At 58.4% G+C, this 18,520-nt stretch overlaps 1 protein-coding gene across 5 annotated transcripts in view; it reads right to left on the bottom strand.

Annotated features, from left to right (window-relative positions):
* Window positions 1–4,376: 4,376 nt before the first annotated feature.
* The window catches only part of SLC25A42 (solute carrier family 25 member 42), a 28,514-nt gene continuing 14,370 nt past the window's right edge, over window positions 4,377–18,520 (bottom strand). For 2 of the 5 annotated variants that reach the window (XM_032412512.1, XM_032412511.1), the window contains exons 2-8: window positions 15,393–15,507; window positions 11,654–11,759; window positions 10,027–10,052; window positions 9,063–9,229; window positions 8,562–8,678; window positions 7,816–7,967; window positions 4,377–6,617 (exon numbers count right to left, since the gene is read on the bottom strand). In XM_032412512.1, coding sequence (XP_032268403.1) covers window positions 6,310–6,617; window positions 7,816–7,967; window positions 8,562–8,678; window positions 9,063–9,229; window positions 10,027–10,052; window positions 11,654–11,759; window positions 15,393–15,473 — 957 coding nt within the window. In that variant the 5' untranslated portion in view covers window positions 15,474–15,507 and the 3' untranslated portion in view covers window positions 4,377–6,309. Of the gene's footprint in view, window positions 6,618–7,815; window positions 7,968–8,561; window positions 8,679–9,062; window positions 9,230–10,026; window positions 10,053–11,653; window positions 11,760–15,392; window positions 15,508–16,146; window positions 16,175–17,625; window positions 18,112–18,520 lie in introns of those variants that run through there. The other 3 variants (XM_032412513.1, XM_032412514.1, XM_032412515.1) reach the window with 3 other exon arrangements.

Below are 18,520 nucleotides of genomic sequence, written 5' to 3'. Positions count from 1 at the left end.
GGGACCCCGATGGGACCAGGTGATGGGAATCCCCTGGGACCTCAAGCTTCCAGGCGCTGCGGGACAAGAGCCCCATCCCAAGGCACGTGTCTGGGAAGTTCCAGAATGAAGACCAGCTCCCTGCCGGGACAGAACGGGCCACACCTGGAATCAGGAGATGACGGAGCGTTGTCTCCCAGTTCTGCCCATTCCACACTGTGGCCGGCACCCCAGGGATCCCTCAAACCGGAGCCCCCCTCACCCCTGCACCGGCATCCGCCGCAGTGGTGCCTCTGGTCACCTGGCCCTTTGCTTGCTCAGCCAGGGCCATGCGTGCTCTCTGCTCTCAGAGCGCGACACCCCGGGGTTCAGGGACACAGAGGAAGGTGGAGACGCGCAAAGAAAAGCAAGAGCGTGAGTGGCACCGTGCCAGGCGCAGCGGGGGCGATGGGGCGCAGCGCCCCCGGGACGGCCACCGGCTCTCACTGCCGTGCCTTAAACCACAGACATCTTACACGTTCCCTTTGGGACACATTTCACAATTAAAAAAAAAAAAGAATGAGAGAAACAAGGTGGAACCACAATCAGAGCAAAATCGGGAAGATAGAAGGGGCTGGTCAGGGTGCTGTGTTTTCAGGGGCAGTATTACATTTCCGTTAAGTGGCATCAGTGATCACCACCACCCATCGGCGCTTCCGCACAGGAGGGGATGATTGTGCCCCAAAGGGACACTAGTCAGTGTCTGGAGACATTTTTCTGGAGACAGTTTTGGTTGTCACGACTGAGGGGGACAGGGACGCTACTGCATCTGGGGAGGTGCGTGGAGGCCAAGAATGCTGCTCGGCACCCTGAGGTGCCCAGATGTCAGCGGTGCCCAGGCCCAGAAGCCCTGTGTTACAAGAAACAGAGGTATCAGGGCGCCTGGGGGGGCTCAGGTCATGATCCCGGGCTCCTGGGATGGAGCCATGCGTCGCGCTCCCTGCTCAGCGGGGAGTCTGCTTGTCCCTCTGCTGGTCTCCCTGTTTGTGCTCTCTCTCTAATAAATAAATAAAATCTTGAAAGAAAGAAAGGAAAGAAAGAAAGAAGAAAGAAAAGAAAGAAAGAAGGAAGGAAGGAAAGAGAAAGAAAGAAAGAAAAGAAAGAAAGAAGAAAGAAAGAAAGAAAGAAAGAAAGAAAGAAAGAAAGAAAGAAAGAAAGAAAGAAAAAGAAAAAGAAAGAAAGAAAGAAAATCCAATGACAAGTCTAACTTTCAACTCCAGAGAAGTGAGCAAAGGAAAAAACCAGTGGAAAAAAAGACACAAACCAGAAGCGGGACCCAAGATGCACCCACACACCTCGTGCCTCCGATCCACTCTCGTCCAGGTCCCTGGGACCTCCACCTGGTCAAGCCCTCGGGCCTCCTGACCTTGCTGTCTCCTCCCCCTGTGGCCGCCTGGTCACCACCCAGCCCCTGGCCGCCCTGCTGCTTCCCTGTCAGAACCGTGACGATCTCCAAGGCTGGTGACCGGCTGTTGGTGAGGGGAATTACGTTCCCGCGCTGAATTATGTTCTCCCCAAATTCTATGTTGAGGTCCTAACCCCTGGGATCTCAGGATGGGACTATATGTGGATACTGAGTCTTTAAAGAGGTGATTAGGTTAAAATGAAGTCATTAAGATGGGTCCTGATCCAGCAGGACTTACAGGAAGAAATTTTTGTTTCTTCTTTTCTTCATTATAAGAAAACTGGACACAGACATGCCCAGAGGGAAGACAAGGTGAAGACAGCCGTCTGACCAGCTGCAAGCCGAGAGGCCTGAACAGACCCTTCCCTCATGGCCTCGGAAGGAATCAAAGCTGCTGACACCTTGGTTTTGCACTTCTGGTCTCCAGAACTATAAACGGAATAAACTGGTTTTCAGCCCCCAGGAGGGGTGCTCTGTTATGGCGGCCGCAGGAAACTCAAGACAGCGAGGGTCTGCGCTATAAATGCTCCCGTCGGGGCGCCTGGGTGGCTCAGTTGGTGAAGTGGCCAACTCTTGGTTTCGGCTCAGGTCATGGTCTCAGGGTCCTGAGATCTGGCTCAGCTCAGCGGGGAGTCCGCTCAAGGATTTTCTCTCTCTCCCTCAGCCCCTCGCCCTGCTCATGTGTGTGCACGCTCTCTCTCAAATAAATGAATAAATCTTTTTTAAAAAATGCTACCATCTCCTTACAGGAATATCTGGCATTTGTATTCATCTCTGGATAGATCCCCCCCCCCCCCAAAGATGACCCTGTCATGAGGACTCAGGGCCCATGGTTTACCTGGGAGCTCACCCCAGGGAGACTCTTTTTGGGGGCAGAGACATGAAACAGGGAGGGAGGAGCCCTGTGGGGGTGCCGATGAACAGGTGACTAAGCGGGCAACCTGGGCTTGGTTCTGTTGGGGGCCTCGGGGGACAGTGTGGATCTCACTTGAGTGACCCACTCCAGTGGTGAGGGACTGTCCGCAGTCATTGGCCGAGGGCCGCTCCTGGGCTGTCGGGTCACGCTCCTCGGGGGAGGCCCCCAGACCAGGTTGAGCGGCTTACAGCCAAAAGCAGCTGGGCTTAGGGAGGGGCACTGGCTGCGTCAGTGAACATAGTCCCTGATCTTTACTTAGCAGTTTGTTCCTGGAACACCACACACTCGTGCATGAATGCAAAGAGGCACATACAAGATCTGTTTCAGAAAGTGCCAGGAAGCTCAACCCTAACCGTCTTCAATAAACAGAATAAAGCCACTCCTATTGCCAGAAGTTGAGAGGCAGCTGAGAGCTTCAGGCAAAGCTGGATCCAGCAGCCCAGACAATGTCACCAATAATCCAACTCCTTTCTTCATCTCTGCTCCATTTTCTGCGGTGTCAGCTTCACCCTGGGATCGCTTCCTATCTTGTGAACACAGGATAGTCCCAACAATTGCCTGTGCTGGTGTTTCTTCCCTTAGGGCCAGTGGGAGAGACGGAGGGTGCTTCCAGAAGCTCTCCCTGGAAGTGCTGAGCAAACATCTCTGCTGTCTTGGGCCCAAATGGGGTCACGTGCCCACCTCTATATTTTAGGGGATGCCATGGTGATTGGGGGGAAATGGGGAGTTGACCCCCACCCTCCCAGGTTCAGGGGCTGGGACTGCCCAGAAATCGGTAGGACGGGAGAGCTGGGCAGGCCCCGGGAGCCGCTACCACGTTGTCATGGCAACAGATCACTGATAATCCCGATGGCCATCAATAAAGGATGGGTAGATGTCATCACAGGCCACCACCCCGGGGAAACACCCAACTGTTCATAAACAATGAGACAAACCATACACAAAAGGAGCCAAGCTGTACGAATCCGGTGGGATGAAAGCAGCAGGCAAGCGGCTCCGCCCGCGGGACAGAACGTACGTGAAGCACCGCCCCCTGCGCACTGCGCCCGCCCACGAGAGGCGCACGTGCTCACCCAGTCGCCCCTCCCCTGGCATGTGTGGGCTCCCACTTCCCGCCTCTGGTTGGGGCGGCCCTACAAGTTGGTCCAGGAGATGGGCTGCGGCGGAAGCAAGTCTCCATGGCCACCGTGAGACCTCTGGTGGCCTCGACCTCGGGCCCCCGCAGACAGCCACACTCGCTCCTAAAGCCTCAACCGGCCGAAGGGGGGAGGCCCTGGCACTCGACAGGCGGGCAGGGCACGGGAGACAAACAACAGGACTTGGCGGCCCTGCTCGCTGCGGCAGGATGCAACCCATTCCAACTGGTGACGTGGCTCGCCCCGTATGTCCTCAGAAGGGACAAGTGTTTATGCACAGGATGTCTCCGGAAGGACACGTGAGAAACTGGTAAAAGAAGACACCTTGCGGAGGGAACTGGCAGGCCGACCTTCTCACCACAACCCTTTTGTGCAGCTGGAGTTTTCTAGAAGACCTGTATGTAGTAATAAGTCAAACAAGAAACACATTAAAAAGGCTTATTCAAGGGGTGCCTGGCTGGCTCAGTCCGTAGAATACGCGGCTCTTTTTTCTTTTTCTCAGAGAGGGAGAGGTAGGGGTGGGGCAGAGAGCCTCCCAAGCAGGCTGCAGGCCCAGCACAGAGCCCGAGGCAGGGCTCGATCCCACAACCTTGAGATCACCACCTGAGCCGAAACCAAGAGTCGAAACCAAGAGCCGGACGCTTAACCGACTGAGTCATCCAGGTACTCTGAGCAAGCGACTCTTGACCTCAGGGTCTTGAGCTCAAGCCCCACATTGGGCGTGGGGCCTACTTAAAAAAAAAAAAGAAATATATTCAAGAATATATTAAAAAATCTGTCAAAATAACCTCAACCCTAACCCTGTTTTTGGTTCACAGGGGGTGGAGGTTGGGGGTTAGAGCCATGGAGGTTGGGGGTTAGAGCCAAAGAAGGACAGAAAAAAAGTCATTTTAATTTTTATTAAATATACTCTCTTGGCACAAATCTTTAAAATATATAAACATTATATATAAACAAAGTGTCTTCATGGCATCAAAATGTAACTCCAGATCAGGATGGACACCAGTGGGAGGGGTGTAGCCGCGGAGGGCACCGCCCAGCTGTGTGCAGGGCTGGGGGGGGGGTTGCTGCTGAGGCCCACTCAGCTGAGAGCCACCTCGAGGAGGCACACCGGGGCCAGCAGGACCTGGGGGCCCTCCGCTCTGCAGCTCAGAGAAGGGTGCCGCCCAACCATTCATTTGGTCTCACCTGCCGGGGGTGGCCCCCCAGCCCATCTCCCTGTGAGGGGTCCCTGCCTCTCCTGCCTCTCTGGGCCCTGGGCACTGGGCAAGGCCGGCAGAGGAGGTGGGACGCCCCCCCAACAGAACAGCCATGGGACCCTGGGGACGAGCCTCAGGCCGGCCGGTGGACACATGCAAGGAAGGACAGAGAGGAGTCTTCACACCCACAGGTCCAAGGTAAGAACAGAAATGGGACAGAACGCAAGGGAAAAATGAAAGTCACGACTGGAAATGTGCGTGGGGCAAACACGCCCTCTCAGACCCTTTCACGCAGGGTGGCTGTGGAGCGATCTGGTCACCCCCCCCGTCACTCTCCGCCTGGAACCAGATGGGGCCGGTCAGGGTTTACGGTGACGAGACCCAGGGGCAGCCAGATTGAAAAGCAAAACCAAAAGAAATCAAGAAACTCCACACGTCATTCAGAAATGGGCATTTCTGCATCCCTGTGACACCTGGCAGACCCCAGGGGACTTCTCCATGAGATCCGCTCCCTGGGGGTGCCCTGGGGTACCCCAGTTCCCACCCCCAGGCCACATACCGTCTCAGGGGCTCCCACTTTGGGAGGATCAAGGCTGCCAGTCGCCTCCAAGCACTCTCTTCATGGCAATCAGACCACCCTGTGTGCCTTCAACTGCCCTGAGTCCTGGCCAAGCGCCCGCTCAGGTGGGGAGCCAGGGATGTGCAAGATGCCACGGGCCCCCCCAGGAGCCGCTGTGCCTAGGGGCTGAGGGTTAGGGCCTGAGGCCTGGCCTCTGTTGGTGCGGCCTGTGGACAGGGGTGGGAGCTTCCTGGCCCAGAGGAGGTGACCTGGGTCCCCAGTTCTCAGCAGATGCCTCCAGGTTAGGACTCACACCCAAACCCCTGGCGATTCCTCAAACCCTGCTGCCTGGAGGAGGCGTGACCCTCCTGGGAACATTACACACTGGGTGGGTAGGCAACAGAGGGGAAGACCCACTCCTGGGGCCCTACTTTCGCCAGAGTCCAGGATCCAAATAATGCTCTTGGGAGAAGGCTGTTCCCGAGCAGGAGGCTCTGGTGACACAGGAGTCATGTCACCTGGGAAGTGACAAAGGCAGGACAGGTGGGGTGGGGGTGGGGGTGGGGCAAGAGGCTGTTTTTCTAGCCGCAACTGAGCAGGAGGCTGGCCCTACCTCACCAGGGCCCGGAGGCGCCTCTCTGTACACCGTGGGGCTCCCTCCCCTCTGTGGGCACAGGGGCAGGCGGAGTCGGGCTCGGCCCAGTGGGCATGGGGTCACTAGAATCAGGAGCACGTCCAAGATCACAGAGCGCCAGGAGGTGGCGCTGGTCACTCCCAGCTCAGGGCATTTGGGGCAAGCCCTCCAGGAGGCGGGGCCAGCCCTGGGGAGGAGGGCTGGGGAGAGCGCGAGAGCCCCGCCCACCAGTCCCAACATTGCACTTCAAGGGCCGCTGGCTTTGGGGACCGAGGCCAGGCCCCCCAGCTTGTTCTACGAGGTGCTCCGACGACGCGGTTCCCAGGGTGGAACCGATTACGCCCTCACTCCACAGGCTCAGAAAACAAAAGGGGTCAGTGGTCCACCGGCCGCACGTGGACGCTCGGTTCCCTGTCTCGAGAGCTGCCGGCCCGCAGGGTCCCTAGCTCTGCAGGTGCCGCAGCAGGATCTGCATGAGGTCGAAGGTGGTGAAGCTGATGCCCACGGCGATGGGGCCCTTGAGCCAGTTCATGCTCAGGCCCTTGTAGAGGCCACGCACGGCGCCCTCCTCCCGCACGATGGCACGCAGCGTGTGCATGATGGAGGCGTGCGGGTGACCCATGACCCCAGCCGTCTGCATGCGCCGCCGCACCACGTCCAGCGGGTACGAGGCCGACTGCCCGATGAGGCCGGCACAGGCCCCAAATATCATGCGCTCGAAGGGGTAGGGCTGCGGGCGGCCGCTGTACTCTGTGGGCAAGGGACAGAGGGGCCGCGTAAGCATGTGGCCGGCGGCAGGCACGCACCCGGTGCTGAATCCGCCCCGCACCTGCCGCTCACACTCCTTCACTGCTTTGGATCCAGACCCCCTGGCTCCCCGGGGCCTTCCCGCCCCGGCCTCCTCACCTCCCTGCCATTCCTTTTGAGAAGAAAAGTTTTTAAAAAGGGAGAAATGCACAAATAGTCATTTAAGCAAGTCCCACCAGCCAGAGCGAGCTCACATCTAAGCACTCTCGTTCCCGTCTGCAGCCCTCTCCACCGCCCCCCCAGCCTGCTCCGGGCACCCTCTGCAGGGATGCAGGGGCGTGGTGAGGCGAGCAGCTGCCAGGACAGGACATGTGGGCGGGACGGAGGAGGGCGCAGCAACCAAACAACAGGGTTCTTTAAAAATGTGTGCTTGTCAATTTAACGCGAGGCACCGACCCCAGTGAGACCGCACTCTTCACTCGGCACACCCGCCGAACGCGAAGGAATCCGCCGCACCCGAGTGGGGTGGGTGCGTGGGCACAGGGCTGGGGAGAGCGGCGAGTGGAGTAAATCCCAAAACCTGGGGCTCACACCCAACACGCAGGGAGGCGCTCCGGGGTGTCTGCGGATCACTGACAACCTGGAAACACGTAAGGGCCCCCCCAGCAGGGGAAGCCCGCTCCACCGCTCAAAGGACAACGGGACAGACCTTGGATAGGGCGGCGGGATGGACTCAGAGGCGGCCTGGGGCCCCGCAGAGGGAGCGGGGCTGGGGGCGGGGAACACAGGACCTCAGAGTCACCTGGAACATGTGCTTTCTTTAACAAAACCATCTTGGAACACTGCTGACACCTGGTCGCCCGGGGCAGCAGGTTCGGGCGGCGGTATACGGTTCTCTGTGCTTTTCTGCGCTTTCTGAGTTTCTCAAAATTACTACCACCCAAGAGGGCTCTTCCTCCTCCGGCTAGGTTGTACCCGGCTGCTCTGGGCACAAGGGGCTGCCACTGCGCTTGGTGACACTCAGGACTTCACCAAGCTGGTCTTAAAACTCGGCACGGGAGGTTGGGAGTCCAGCTGCGTCCGTGGTGGCTCGGTGTCTGTCTCGTTCTGATTCGGACCTTGGCCGGGAGCCCGTCCCTCCCAGCGCAGGGACCTCAGTGGCCCGCCTGAGTCTGTGCGGCCCGCGCTCCCGGCTCCTTACCTCTGTGCAGGCTCTTGAGCGTCTCATAGGTGAAGAAGCTCAGCCCCGCGTAGGGAATGACCCCCAGCACGGTGGGCGTGAATCCGTGGTAGAGGGTCTTCAGGCCCTCTTCTCGGGAGATGCGGATGAAGACGTGAAAGATGTTGCTGTACCTGCAGGGCAGAGGGACGAGCGGGTGGGCTGTGGGCAGGAAGAGGGGCCGCCGGCCTCAACTGAAGCTCAGCCCCCTCCCGGAGTCCGGCGGGCCGGGGGCTGGATGCGGGTGCTTGCTTTAAGGAACACAACCGCGTCGCAAAAGCCTTGGCACTGGAGGGGGGGCAATGCGTGCCTCAGGCCGTATCCCACCTTTGCTGCCAGATCACTGGGGGAAAGGCCCTTGTCTTAACCACGGGCATTTGTAACCTATCTGTGCTAATTCAAAATGAAGACTTTGGGGGGCACCTGGGGGGCGCAGTCGGTTAAACATCCAACTCTTGGTTTCGGCTCTGGTCATGATCTCGGGGTCGTGGGATCGAGCCCCGTGTCAGGCTCCCCGCTCGGTGTGGAGTCTGCCTGGGATTCTCTCTCCCTCTCCCTCCGCCCCTGCCCCCCACCCTAATCTCTCTCTAAAAATGGATGGATAAATCTTAAAAAAAAAAGGAAGACTTTCGGTTCGATGTAAGTAGAAGCTGACTCTTAGGGTGAAAGAGACAATTACTGCTTTTCTGGGGCAGCTGCAGAACGGCACGCCTGGCCCGGGAACTCACATTTCCTTTGGGGTCACGGCCATCCTGGCTCGGACCAGGTCCAGGGGGTAGGTCAGAGAAGCAGCGGTCGTTCCAGCCAGTGCGCCCGCTAGGAGGCGCGGCCCAGGCGGCAGGGCTCTGAAAGAGGGGGCGGAGAGAAAGTGAGACCCCCCTCAAGACTTGGGGTGCCCACAGGTCTCGGCCAGTGGGGAGAACCAAGGAATGGCCAGAGGCTGGCTTCCTCATGGCCGAGCGATGGGGTCTCTTGGGTGGATGTCATTTTGAGGTTCCCGTGGCTGCCTTTCCTTCCCATCGGCTTGTGTGGGTGAATGAATGAAGCGCTCCTTCCCTCAGACACTGGGGGGCATGGCTGGGATCACGGGTCCCGCTGGGACTTAGGTTCTGAGGGAAGAGCAGGCAAAGGACAGGACTTCTGCCATGGTGAGCGTGCGGAAGACAGGAGGGCAGGTGATGGGGTAGAGCTGAGAGGGTTTTGGGGGGCGGCTGGGGGCGGGCACTCACTCTCCGCGGAAGCCGTAGTAGCGGCCTAGGATGCGCTTGTACTCCTCGTGGGCGCTGAACTGGATGGCGGCGTAGGGCACCACGCGCACCATGGTGGCCGAGTTCCCGCGCCACAGGCTGAAGAAGCCCTCGTTGAGGTAGGTGAAGTAGAGGAGCCTGAAGGCCTCCTGGGGGGGAGGGGCACGGTCAGTGCCCTTGCCTGCCCCTCTCCCTGCTCCGCGGTGAACTGTGACTGGGGCCCACATTATCGATCCCACCACGCCTTGCCTCCCCCATATTCTCTGGGCCCCATGTGGGGACCCCTCTCTCCCTAGTCCCCTAACCTTACGAACAGTAAAGTGAGCCAGGGCAAACCAGGTTTGCAGGTGACAGCCCCACACAGAGGGTGTTTGATTGGTCTGTCTGGTAGTCTAGCTTCTAAAGATATTCTTTATCTTTTCCCAAGAAGGTAATGCCTGCTCTCTGTTTAAAAATGAATCAAATGTGGGACGTCTGGGTGGCTCAGTTGGTTAAGTGTCTGCCTTTGGCTTAGGTCATGATCCCAGGGTCCTGGGATCAAGCCTGCATCGGGCTCCCTGCTCAGCGGGAAGCCTGCTTCTCTCTCCGTCCCTCCCCCTCCCCCTGCTCTTGCATTTGCACTTTCTCTCTAATAAATAAAATCTTTAAAAGAAATGAATCAAAAGTGAAATCATAGGTTTATAACTCCAAGTCCTCTCCCCACCCCAAGGATGAGGCCAGAGTGGGCTACATCCAGGCAGAGCTTGGGGTGCCAAGGGGCCTGGTGGGGGAGGCCTCGGTCCCCTGGCAGCTCGGGGGACTGGCTTGTGGGGGAACCAGAGGGAAAAAACACGTTGAAAAGCCTCTCCCTCCACCCCTGGGCCGTGTGCCTCCACCACCTCCTGCCAGCCTAGCAGGGCACATGGTGATAGCCCCAGAGCCAGGAGTTGGTGACCTAGTGGCTTACCTTGGCAGAAAATCTTTTTGAAGACACTGCAAAACAAACAAACAAACAAACACAACAGAGACCATTAGATGTGAAGGACAGGACCTGGGTCTATGGGACCCCCAATGCAGGGGTCGGGTCTGAGCATGGGGAGTGAGAACAGCCACTGTGGAGGCTCCCCCGCCAGGGGCCGAGGTGCGGGGCATTCCCGATCATGGTCGCCCTCCTCCAGGGAACCTCCTCACCTGCTGCGCCCCGCACCCCTGGGCCCAGGGCCCCGGTATGTCAACTTATCCCCAGGCAGGGGAGCTGAGCTGCCACCTCCCTCCCGGGAAAAGTGAGGGTCTCTGCAGAGCCCTGTGCCTCTTGGGGTTGACACTCAGCACCCCACACCCGGCTGGACCCCAATTCAACCAAACCCCTTCGAGAAAGGCCTCCTAGCCACCAGCCGTGCAGAGGAACTGAGGGGCCTGGGCCTCTCAGAACAAGGCCCGGGCGTGTTCTCCGCCGAGAGCCCGCCCTTTCTTCCCACAGGTGTGGGTGTGGCGCCCCGACCAGCCTCTCCCACCCTCGCTGGCGGCCACCTCGCTCCGCTCCCCGATGCCACGGCGGGCTCCGCTGGCAGCCCCCCCACCCCCTTGAGCCGCTGCAGCCGGCAGGGATCGTGGTCTTGCAGCCTTCCTCTCCTCGCTCCCGCAGCATTGCGGAGTGTCTGCCGAGCTCCCAGGACACCCTCGCACCCGCATCCGTGCGGACGTGTGTACACACTGAGGCCACCAGAGCTAAGCCCAGCTCCCTGCAGGGCGCTACGCTTTGCATTCGCTCCAGGTGACAAGGCTGCCGACGCATGGGGAGGCGGGTGCCCAGCCTCATGCCCTTTCCCACGCCAGCTCGCTCCTTACGGAGGTTGATATTAACGTCCTGTTTTGTGGATGAGGAAATGGAGGCACGGGGAGGCTAAGGGACCAGCTCGTGCAAGGGGGACGGCCTGGCTTGAATCTGCAGTCCCTTCCTCCCAAACAGTGGAGGGGCAGGGGTCCCAGCTTGTGACTGCCCTCTTGTAGGCACTGGTCACTGTCTGTGGGACGGAAAGGCCTCATCTCAGGGGACCCTGTGGCTGCTCAACCCAAGGAGGGAGCGTGATGGTCCCCAAAGGATATGTCTGTGTCCTTGAGCCCAGTACAAGTGAGGGTGACTTTATTTGGAAACAGGTCTTTGCAGATGTAATTAAATTAAGATGAGGTCATACTGGAGTGGAGTGGGCCCTAAATCCAATGACAAGTGTCCTTCTAAGAGGAGAAGACACAGACACGGAGGGGAAAGCAGAGACTGGGGCGCCGTGACCATAAGCCAGAGATGCCTGGAGCCCGGGGCGCTGGAAGAGGCAAGGAGGGCTCCTCCCCTAGAGTCTGCAAAACGAACTGACCCAGCTGGCACCTCGATTTCAGACTTCTGGCCTCTAGAACGTAAGCTGCTTGGTTTGTGGTACTTTGTGATGGCAGCCCTGGGATGCTAACAGAGTTTCTAAGTCGATTTTAAAGAGGCATTTTTTAAAGCCAATTTGCAGTGCAGATCGGCGGCTGTGGAGGAGGGGGGACTGCCGGGAAGCATCTCCATCACATAGGACAGATGGACAGAGAGCATTTACCTTGGAAGATGATTTTGGTTCGGTCCAGGGGAGCTACCGCCGTTTTGGCAAGAGCACCGGCCAGGGCCCCAGACAGGAGGGAGCTGAGAACTTGCCTGTGATCACTCTGCAAGAAAACACAGAATACAGTGTGTCAGGAGAGAGACAGGGACAGGGGTCGGCTCTGCTGGCGACCGCCCCCAGGAGGAGCATCTTCCTTCTGTCCCCTCGAGGGCTGTAAAAGGCGTAACTGTGCAAGCATCACAGCCCTGCTGGGCCCGGGGCAGGCTGTCATGAGTCCACCAGCCACAGAACCTGGGTGGGACATAGTGAAAACCTTCCTGGGGGACAGGGACCATCCACATGAGAGGTGACCCACTGGCGGGGCTGTCCCATGAGTTTCCAACTTCTCAGAGACAGCCTAGGACAGGACTGACCCCAAACAGAAGGGTCACCCCCCCACCAAGTGCAGACTCTGGCTGTGCCCACTGCCTGTGTGCACTGGACAAGGGCCCCTGTGGTCTGGGGATCGGGCCGGTGTCGAGCGAGCAGACCCTGACTGTGTCCGTGTGACCCCCTTCCACAACTTTCCATCAGGCCCGCGGTGGCGGGCATCTGTGGTTCTTTATCCAACCAAGGTGAGGGTGGCGGTGATGGTGGCCGGCCTGCACCACGAGGCCAGCCTCGGAGCCAGCACTTTCCCGAGTCTTCTCGACGCTCCCTGTGCGGAGTCGCACAAGAAGTCACCTGCGCATCAGGTTGGAGTCTCTGTCTCCCCAGCTGACTCAGCCACAGAACTCTCGCCAAGCAATCACGGGGAGCACTGGGGACGGGAGGGGCTCCCATCTTCCCCGGCTCCACAGTGAGGAAGGACGGTGAGGGGCAGGTCAGTGAGCCCAGGAGTCCCTAGAGTCTGACAGGAACCAGGTGCCCTGAGGGGCCTTGGGACACAGTGTGTGTGGGTAGGGAAGTGGGTACAACACCTCCCTGCCCCTGGGGCTGCCAGTCCACAGGGAGAGCCAGACATGAACTAAAGCTTTAGACAAACATGTAGGGGCACCAGGGTGGCTCAGGCGGTTAAGTGTTGACCTTGATTTTGGCTCAGGTCATGATCTCAGGGTCCTGAGATCAAGCCCCACATCGGGCTCCACACTCAGTACAGAGTCTGCTTGTCCCTCTCCCTCTGATCCTCCTCCTGCTCGAGCTCTCGCTCTCAAATAAATAAATTAATTAATTTAATTAAATTACATTAAAATGTGTCGAGTCACCAATCCAGGATGGCTGTAAGGAGGGGCCGTAGGGTCCTGGGAGAACATGGGGTCGGGGGTGAGGGGCTGAGGTTGAAAGATGAGGTGCAGCTAACTGGGATATGTGTGTTTGTGTGTGTGTGTGTGTGAGAGAGAGAGAGAGAGAGAGAGAGATCATATAAGAAGGGGAGGAATGGAAAACCCAGGGGCCCAGGTGAGAAAAAGCCAGGGGTCGTGGGGGACCACAAGAAAGGCAGGGTGGTTGACACAGCAAAAGGGAGGGGGCATAGGGAGGAGAGAGGAGATGAAAGGAGGGTGGGGGCTGGACTCCAAGGAACCTGGGGGCTCAGCAAGCAGGCTGGTGTTTACCCAAAGAGAAATGGAAACGCACAGAAAGTAGACAGGCCATTTTAACTGTAACCAGAGGAGGCAGCGCACGCAGAAGCTCAGGGTGGAGAGATGGGGGCTAGGACTCGGGGACGGATAAGGGGCATTTGGGGGGTACAACTGGCAGCCTGGGTCTGAGTGGGCATGATGGGGTCCAGGGCCACTCCCCAGGTTTGCTCAGCTCAGCGGGTGGATCGGGGTGAAGGGCTGGGCTCCAAGCCTGTCCGCACACCTGGCCTGAATCTGGGCTCTGTCCCGATTGCTTGCAGTGACTGATGGCCTCTCTGATCCTCCTTTCCTCGCCTCTGACACACTGATGTGCTGTCTCCTGGCCGGGCCTGGGTGCTCCCCGGGGCCGTGATGCCCTACAACCCGGCCCTGTCCCTGGGGGGCTTCAGCTCCTTTCCCTTAATGTCCCCAGGACTTCCTCCAGCAGCCGGGCCCTCCCCTCCCCAGAGAAGCGATTTCCCACGGCAGTGTTTTCCCTCCTAAGTTTCTGAAGTGGAGCTTCACCTCTGGATTCCAGCTTCTTCCTGCACAGAAGCCTGTCACTGGGGGACCCCTGCCTTTTCTGGATCGCACAGCAAGGTTCTGGAGGTCTGGCTCCACCCGCTTTGTGAAGTGTGGATGTCAGGCGCCAGAAGGTTTGGCGGTGTTCCCGGCACCAGCTCCGAGGCCCAACCGGGTCCCAACCTCCTCTGGGGGTCAGCGTGATGACGGTTCACCTCGTGCACCGCTAGGAGCCGAGGGCGCACCCCACGGACGGTCCCTGCTGCTCCTAGAGGCGAAGCCGAGGCGCCCCTTCCACGGCCTTTACTAGGCAGCGTTCCGGGCAGCCTGCAGTGCTCGTGGTCACGGGCTGGGCACGCGTGTCCTTAAACCTCACTCAGGATGTGGCACTCCGGGGATGTGCTGCGAGCCCAACTCCTGTGCTCGCCGGACGAGGCCGCCACCGCCTTTGGCCAACGCTCCTAGTGACTCTTAAGTGACCAGGGCCGGCTGATTCTTTGAAGAGCTCGATGCCAGCGTCACGGAACGGCCAGGCCCGCCCTACGCGCCAGACGGAGAGCGCGCGCCAGCACAGAACGAGCCAGACGGCCCAGGAGAGAGAGAGTGGGCGATCCACAGACAGGAGCCACGCGGGCTGTGAACGCCACGAGAAGATGCTCAGCCCCTTCACCAAAGACATGGGACCTGACACAGTAGGCTCCCCCCATCAGGCTGGCTGAGCGAACCAAGACTGATGGCGGCCGTGCGGGCCAGTGTAGCGGAAAACCAGCACCGGCTGCGTCCCAGAGCACGACGGGCACCGGGTCCGCGGCTGGGCACGTCCGCTCGGTGGGATTCAGCCCGCCCGCCAGGGGCTGGGGAGTTCGCTACACCATGAGGGACAGATGTGCCCGCTCTGGGGTTTGGCCTTGCTCCCGCGCATCCACCCCCAGCATGGCGACGGGGGCCCCACACGCTGACCCTACAAACCAGTCCTCCTGCCCATCTGGTGCTTCCCAGGGTGCCCTAGAATTTGAGGAAAGCTGGGGAAGGCCGGAGGATGATGCCGCTTCGGCCTTTGACCCCGTGGACTTTGAGAACGGCCCGTGGGCCCCGGCGCGGGGTTTCTGCGTGGGGCTGGGTCAGTCTGTGCTCCAGGTTCAGCCAGAAGAGCTTCTACTGGCTTCTTCGGTGAACGAGGACAGGGCTGACCCCATTTCTTTCAAGGGGAATATACCTTTTCTCTGAGAGAAGGGTGGAAGCAGAGATGAACCTGAGAGAGGAGACTGGGAGCCGAGAGCACACCCTGCATGCGAGCACCCGCCCGTGACTAACTCTCTCGTGCTCACAAATCCCAGCGAGGAAAGGAGTTCAAGGACACCTTTTGACTTCCTAGCCAAATTTGGGTGAGGTTCTGGCTTCTTACCAAGTGGCTGGGCAGACTGGATCCACATCACAAACGGGACTTTAAATGGAACAGAAGGAGGCCAACCTCCTGCACCCCCCTCTGCCAACGGCCTCCCGCCAACACAGCTCCACCCAGAGTGTGTGTGTGTCGGGGGGCAATTTGCCATGGGGTGCAGGAACACAGAAGAGGGACCTCAGGAAAACGCCCACCGGGGAGGCAGGGTACTTGCCTTGGAATTGACGGGTGAGGGCAGGATGGCCTCGGCATCCTCACGCACACGCGCCGTACTCTCCTTCACACCATTACCCATTCCAGGCCAGCTCTGGGTGGCAGGAGACTCGGTCCTGGGAGAGAGGGGGTACGGTGAGACCTGGCGAGAGGAGGGCTAACCCGACCCGCCTCAGGCCTGTGACTCATCCCTGAGTCACCCAAAGCCAGAACTGCCCTAGCAGGGTGCTCTTCCCAGCCTGGCTTGTTTCCCTGCAGGGGAAGGACACGGGCACCTGCATCCGAATGGCAGTCCCCAGCGCAGACCGCTTAATCACTGACAAAAGCCCTTGTCATGGGCTCTCTGACTTGATCATCACAAACAGGTCTCTGAGTTGTCTGTTGTTTTTTTTTTAACCCAGTACCACCTGGCAGATGGGCTCAGAGAGGTGAAGCCACCTCTGAAGGTCACATAGCAGGAGGCAGAGGTGGCCCCACCTGCCTGGACCCAAGCACCCACTGGGCTTTTGTCAGCTTGGACCTGAGTATCTATCCAAAGAAACACTTAGAAAATTACTCTTTTTCCTACTGCAAGTTTGCCCAATCTTTCTGGCCAAGCTTACAGTAAAGAGTCCTAATATTTGAGGATTCCTCTCCGGAGACCTCCATTTAACCTCTAGGTGGAAGTACCCACAAAGCTCAGGAAAGCTCAGCAAACCACAGTGAGGAGAATAGACAGAAAAAAGGATGAAGGACGAGTGTCACCAAGATGCCACCTGTGCGCTGGGGTTCCTGGGGGTCTCGGTTCCCGTGCTTTAAGATTATCCAATCAATCGATGCACTTTCCTGTAAAATGATGCAAATGATGCAGACATCCCCTGAGCGGGTTGGGAAGGCCCCTCCTGCCCTCCAGGTCCTCCTGGGGACCCCACGTCAATGCCGGGGCAGAAGGCCCTAGAAAGCACAAACAGGATTCCCCTCCACTTGTCCTCTGCTGCTGTTTCCCATCTCAAATGGGCCCTGGCTCCAGGAGGAATGGCTGCTTCTAAGACAGGGGAGGAATGGGCCCAGAGCACCCTGAGGTGCCAGGGAGGAACCAAACCAATGCGGGTGTGACAATGGGAGAGGGAGGAGAATCACAGAGCTGCCAGTGGCCAAAGCCGGAACGCTCTGAGCAACAAGCACTGGATTAAAGCCCAAGGTATAAAATAAATATCCACAAGTCCACAGTTAGAAATAAATGATTAGGGGAGCCTGGCTGGCTCAGTCAGTGGAGCGTGTGACTCTTGAGCTCAGGGTTGTGAGTTTGAGCCCCATGTTGGGTGTGGAGATTACTTAAAATCTGGGGCACCTGGGTGGCTCAGTCATTAAGCGTCTGCCTTTGGCTCAGGTCATGATCCCAGGGTCCTGGGATGGAGCCCTACATCGGGCTCCCTGCTCCGCGGGCAGCCTGCTTCTCCCTCTCCCACTCCCCCTGCTTGTGTTCCCTCTCTCACTGTGTCTCTCTCTGTCAAGTAAATAAAAAATAAATCTTAAAAAAAAAAAATCTTAAAAAAAAAAAAAGACATGATTGAATTCATAAATAAATGGGAAGAGGCAATCTCCCAGGCAGAAGAATCCCAAATAATTTGTGTAGCTGCTTTGCTCTGGAAGAGGGGGAGTTCTCAAAACTGTCAAGGTCATCGAAAACAAGAAAGTCCGAGAAACAATCTCAGCCCAGAAGAGCCTAAGGAGACGTGACGACTAGATGTCAGGTGGGATTTGGCGACAAGAAAAGGATATTAGGGAAAACTGAGGAAATCTGAATAAACTATGGCCTTTAATTAGTCATCTATCAGTATTTGCTCATTAGTTGTGACGAACGTACCAAAGTGAAGTGTTATTAGCAGGGGAAAATTAGGTGTGTGGGGTGTAGGGGAACTGTTACCTTTGCCAATTTTTATATAAATGCCAAACTGTTCACAAACCCACAATGAGAAACTAGGCCCTAGGGAACTTTCCGAGCCAGCTGCTGGGGTATCAGCTTGTGGGGGGCACGGAGACTGTTTCACCCCCACCCGCAGCGTGGACAGCTGTGACTCAGCACCATCCCCAATGCTATGGACCCCAGGGGACGGTCCCCACATCCAGGCCCGCAGACGGACGGTGCAGCCTTCCTTAGGGCTATGTCGGGGGCGTGGGCACGTTGAATGTGGACACATTCTGTGAAAAGTGCCTTCCTGAGAAAGCATCCAACCCTTTGGTCCCAGTCTCACGCGGCTCTGCTCTGTGGCCTCACCCTCCCTCCAACTCCTGCTCCGAGCTCCCCAGGAGACAAGAGCCGGTTCGAGGTCGCGGGCGGTGCTCTGCGTTGGGCAGACTGTGCAGGTTCAGAGGGGGCTGCCTGTCCAGCCTGGCGGACCTTTCTTCCCTCAGCTGTTTGGCTCCGGGACCTGCTGCGGGAACTCAATGCAGACCGTTCACGAGGGGGCCTCGGCGTGGTGGATGCGGACAGAAACGACGTCGCCACACAGAGCAGTCACACCTACGACACCGTGTCACTGCAGGAGACAAAGCGCCCGAAGCAAGTCACGGGAGCCCCCCAGAGACGTCTCCACCCGCAACTTATGATTGGATTCCAGTGCGACTGCAAAAGGGTCTTTGCAGATGTAATTAAGGAAGGGATCGCGACATGAGACTGTCCTGGATCATCCCGCCATCCAACGCGATCTGATCAGACAGAAGAGGAGACAAGACAGGAAGGCCACGTGACCGGAGGCAGAGACTGGGGTGATGTGGCCACAAGCCGGGGACCCCCGGGAGTCAGGAGCTGGTAGAGACAGGAGCCTGCCCTGGAGCCTTCAGAGACTGCACGGCCACACACACCTCAGTTTTGACCTTTTAACCTCCAGAATTCAGAGACTAAAATTGTGTTGCCTCAGGCCTCTGGCCTGTGGGGACTTGTCAAGGCAGCCACGGGACACTAAGGCTAAGGGCCCTTTTTAGGGAAGGGGGGGCCTAGGGCCCCCCAGCGCCGGAAAGTGGGCAGTCTCAGGCTGCCAGCCGCTCACTTGGGTCCAGCGCCTCCTGGCAGCGCTCTAAGGCTCACAGGGTGGAGAGGAGATCCTTGCCCTGGGGGAGCCGGGGGGGGGGGGGGGGGGGGGGGGGGGG

Source organism: Phoca vitulina, unplaced genomic scaffold (genome assembly GCF_004348235.1).
Source record: "Phoca vitulina isolate PV1807 unplaced genomic scaffold, GSC_HSeal_1.0 scaffold13, whole genome shotgun sequence".
Lineage (NCBI taxonomy): Eukaryota > Metazoa > Chordata > Mammalia > Carnivora > Phocidae > Phoca > Phoca vitulina.
The sequence above is the reverse complement of the archived record's forward strand: the minus strand, read 5'-3'. Positions and strand labels throughout refer to the sequence as shown.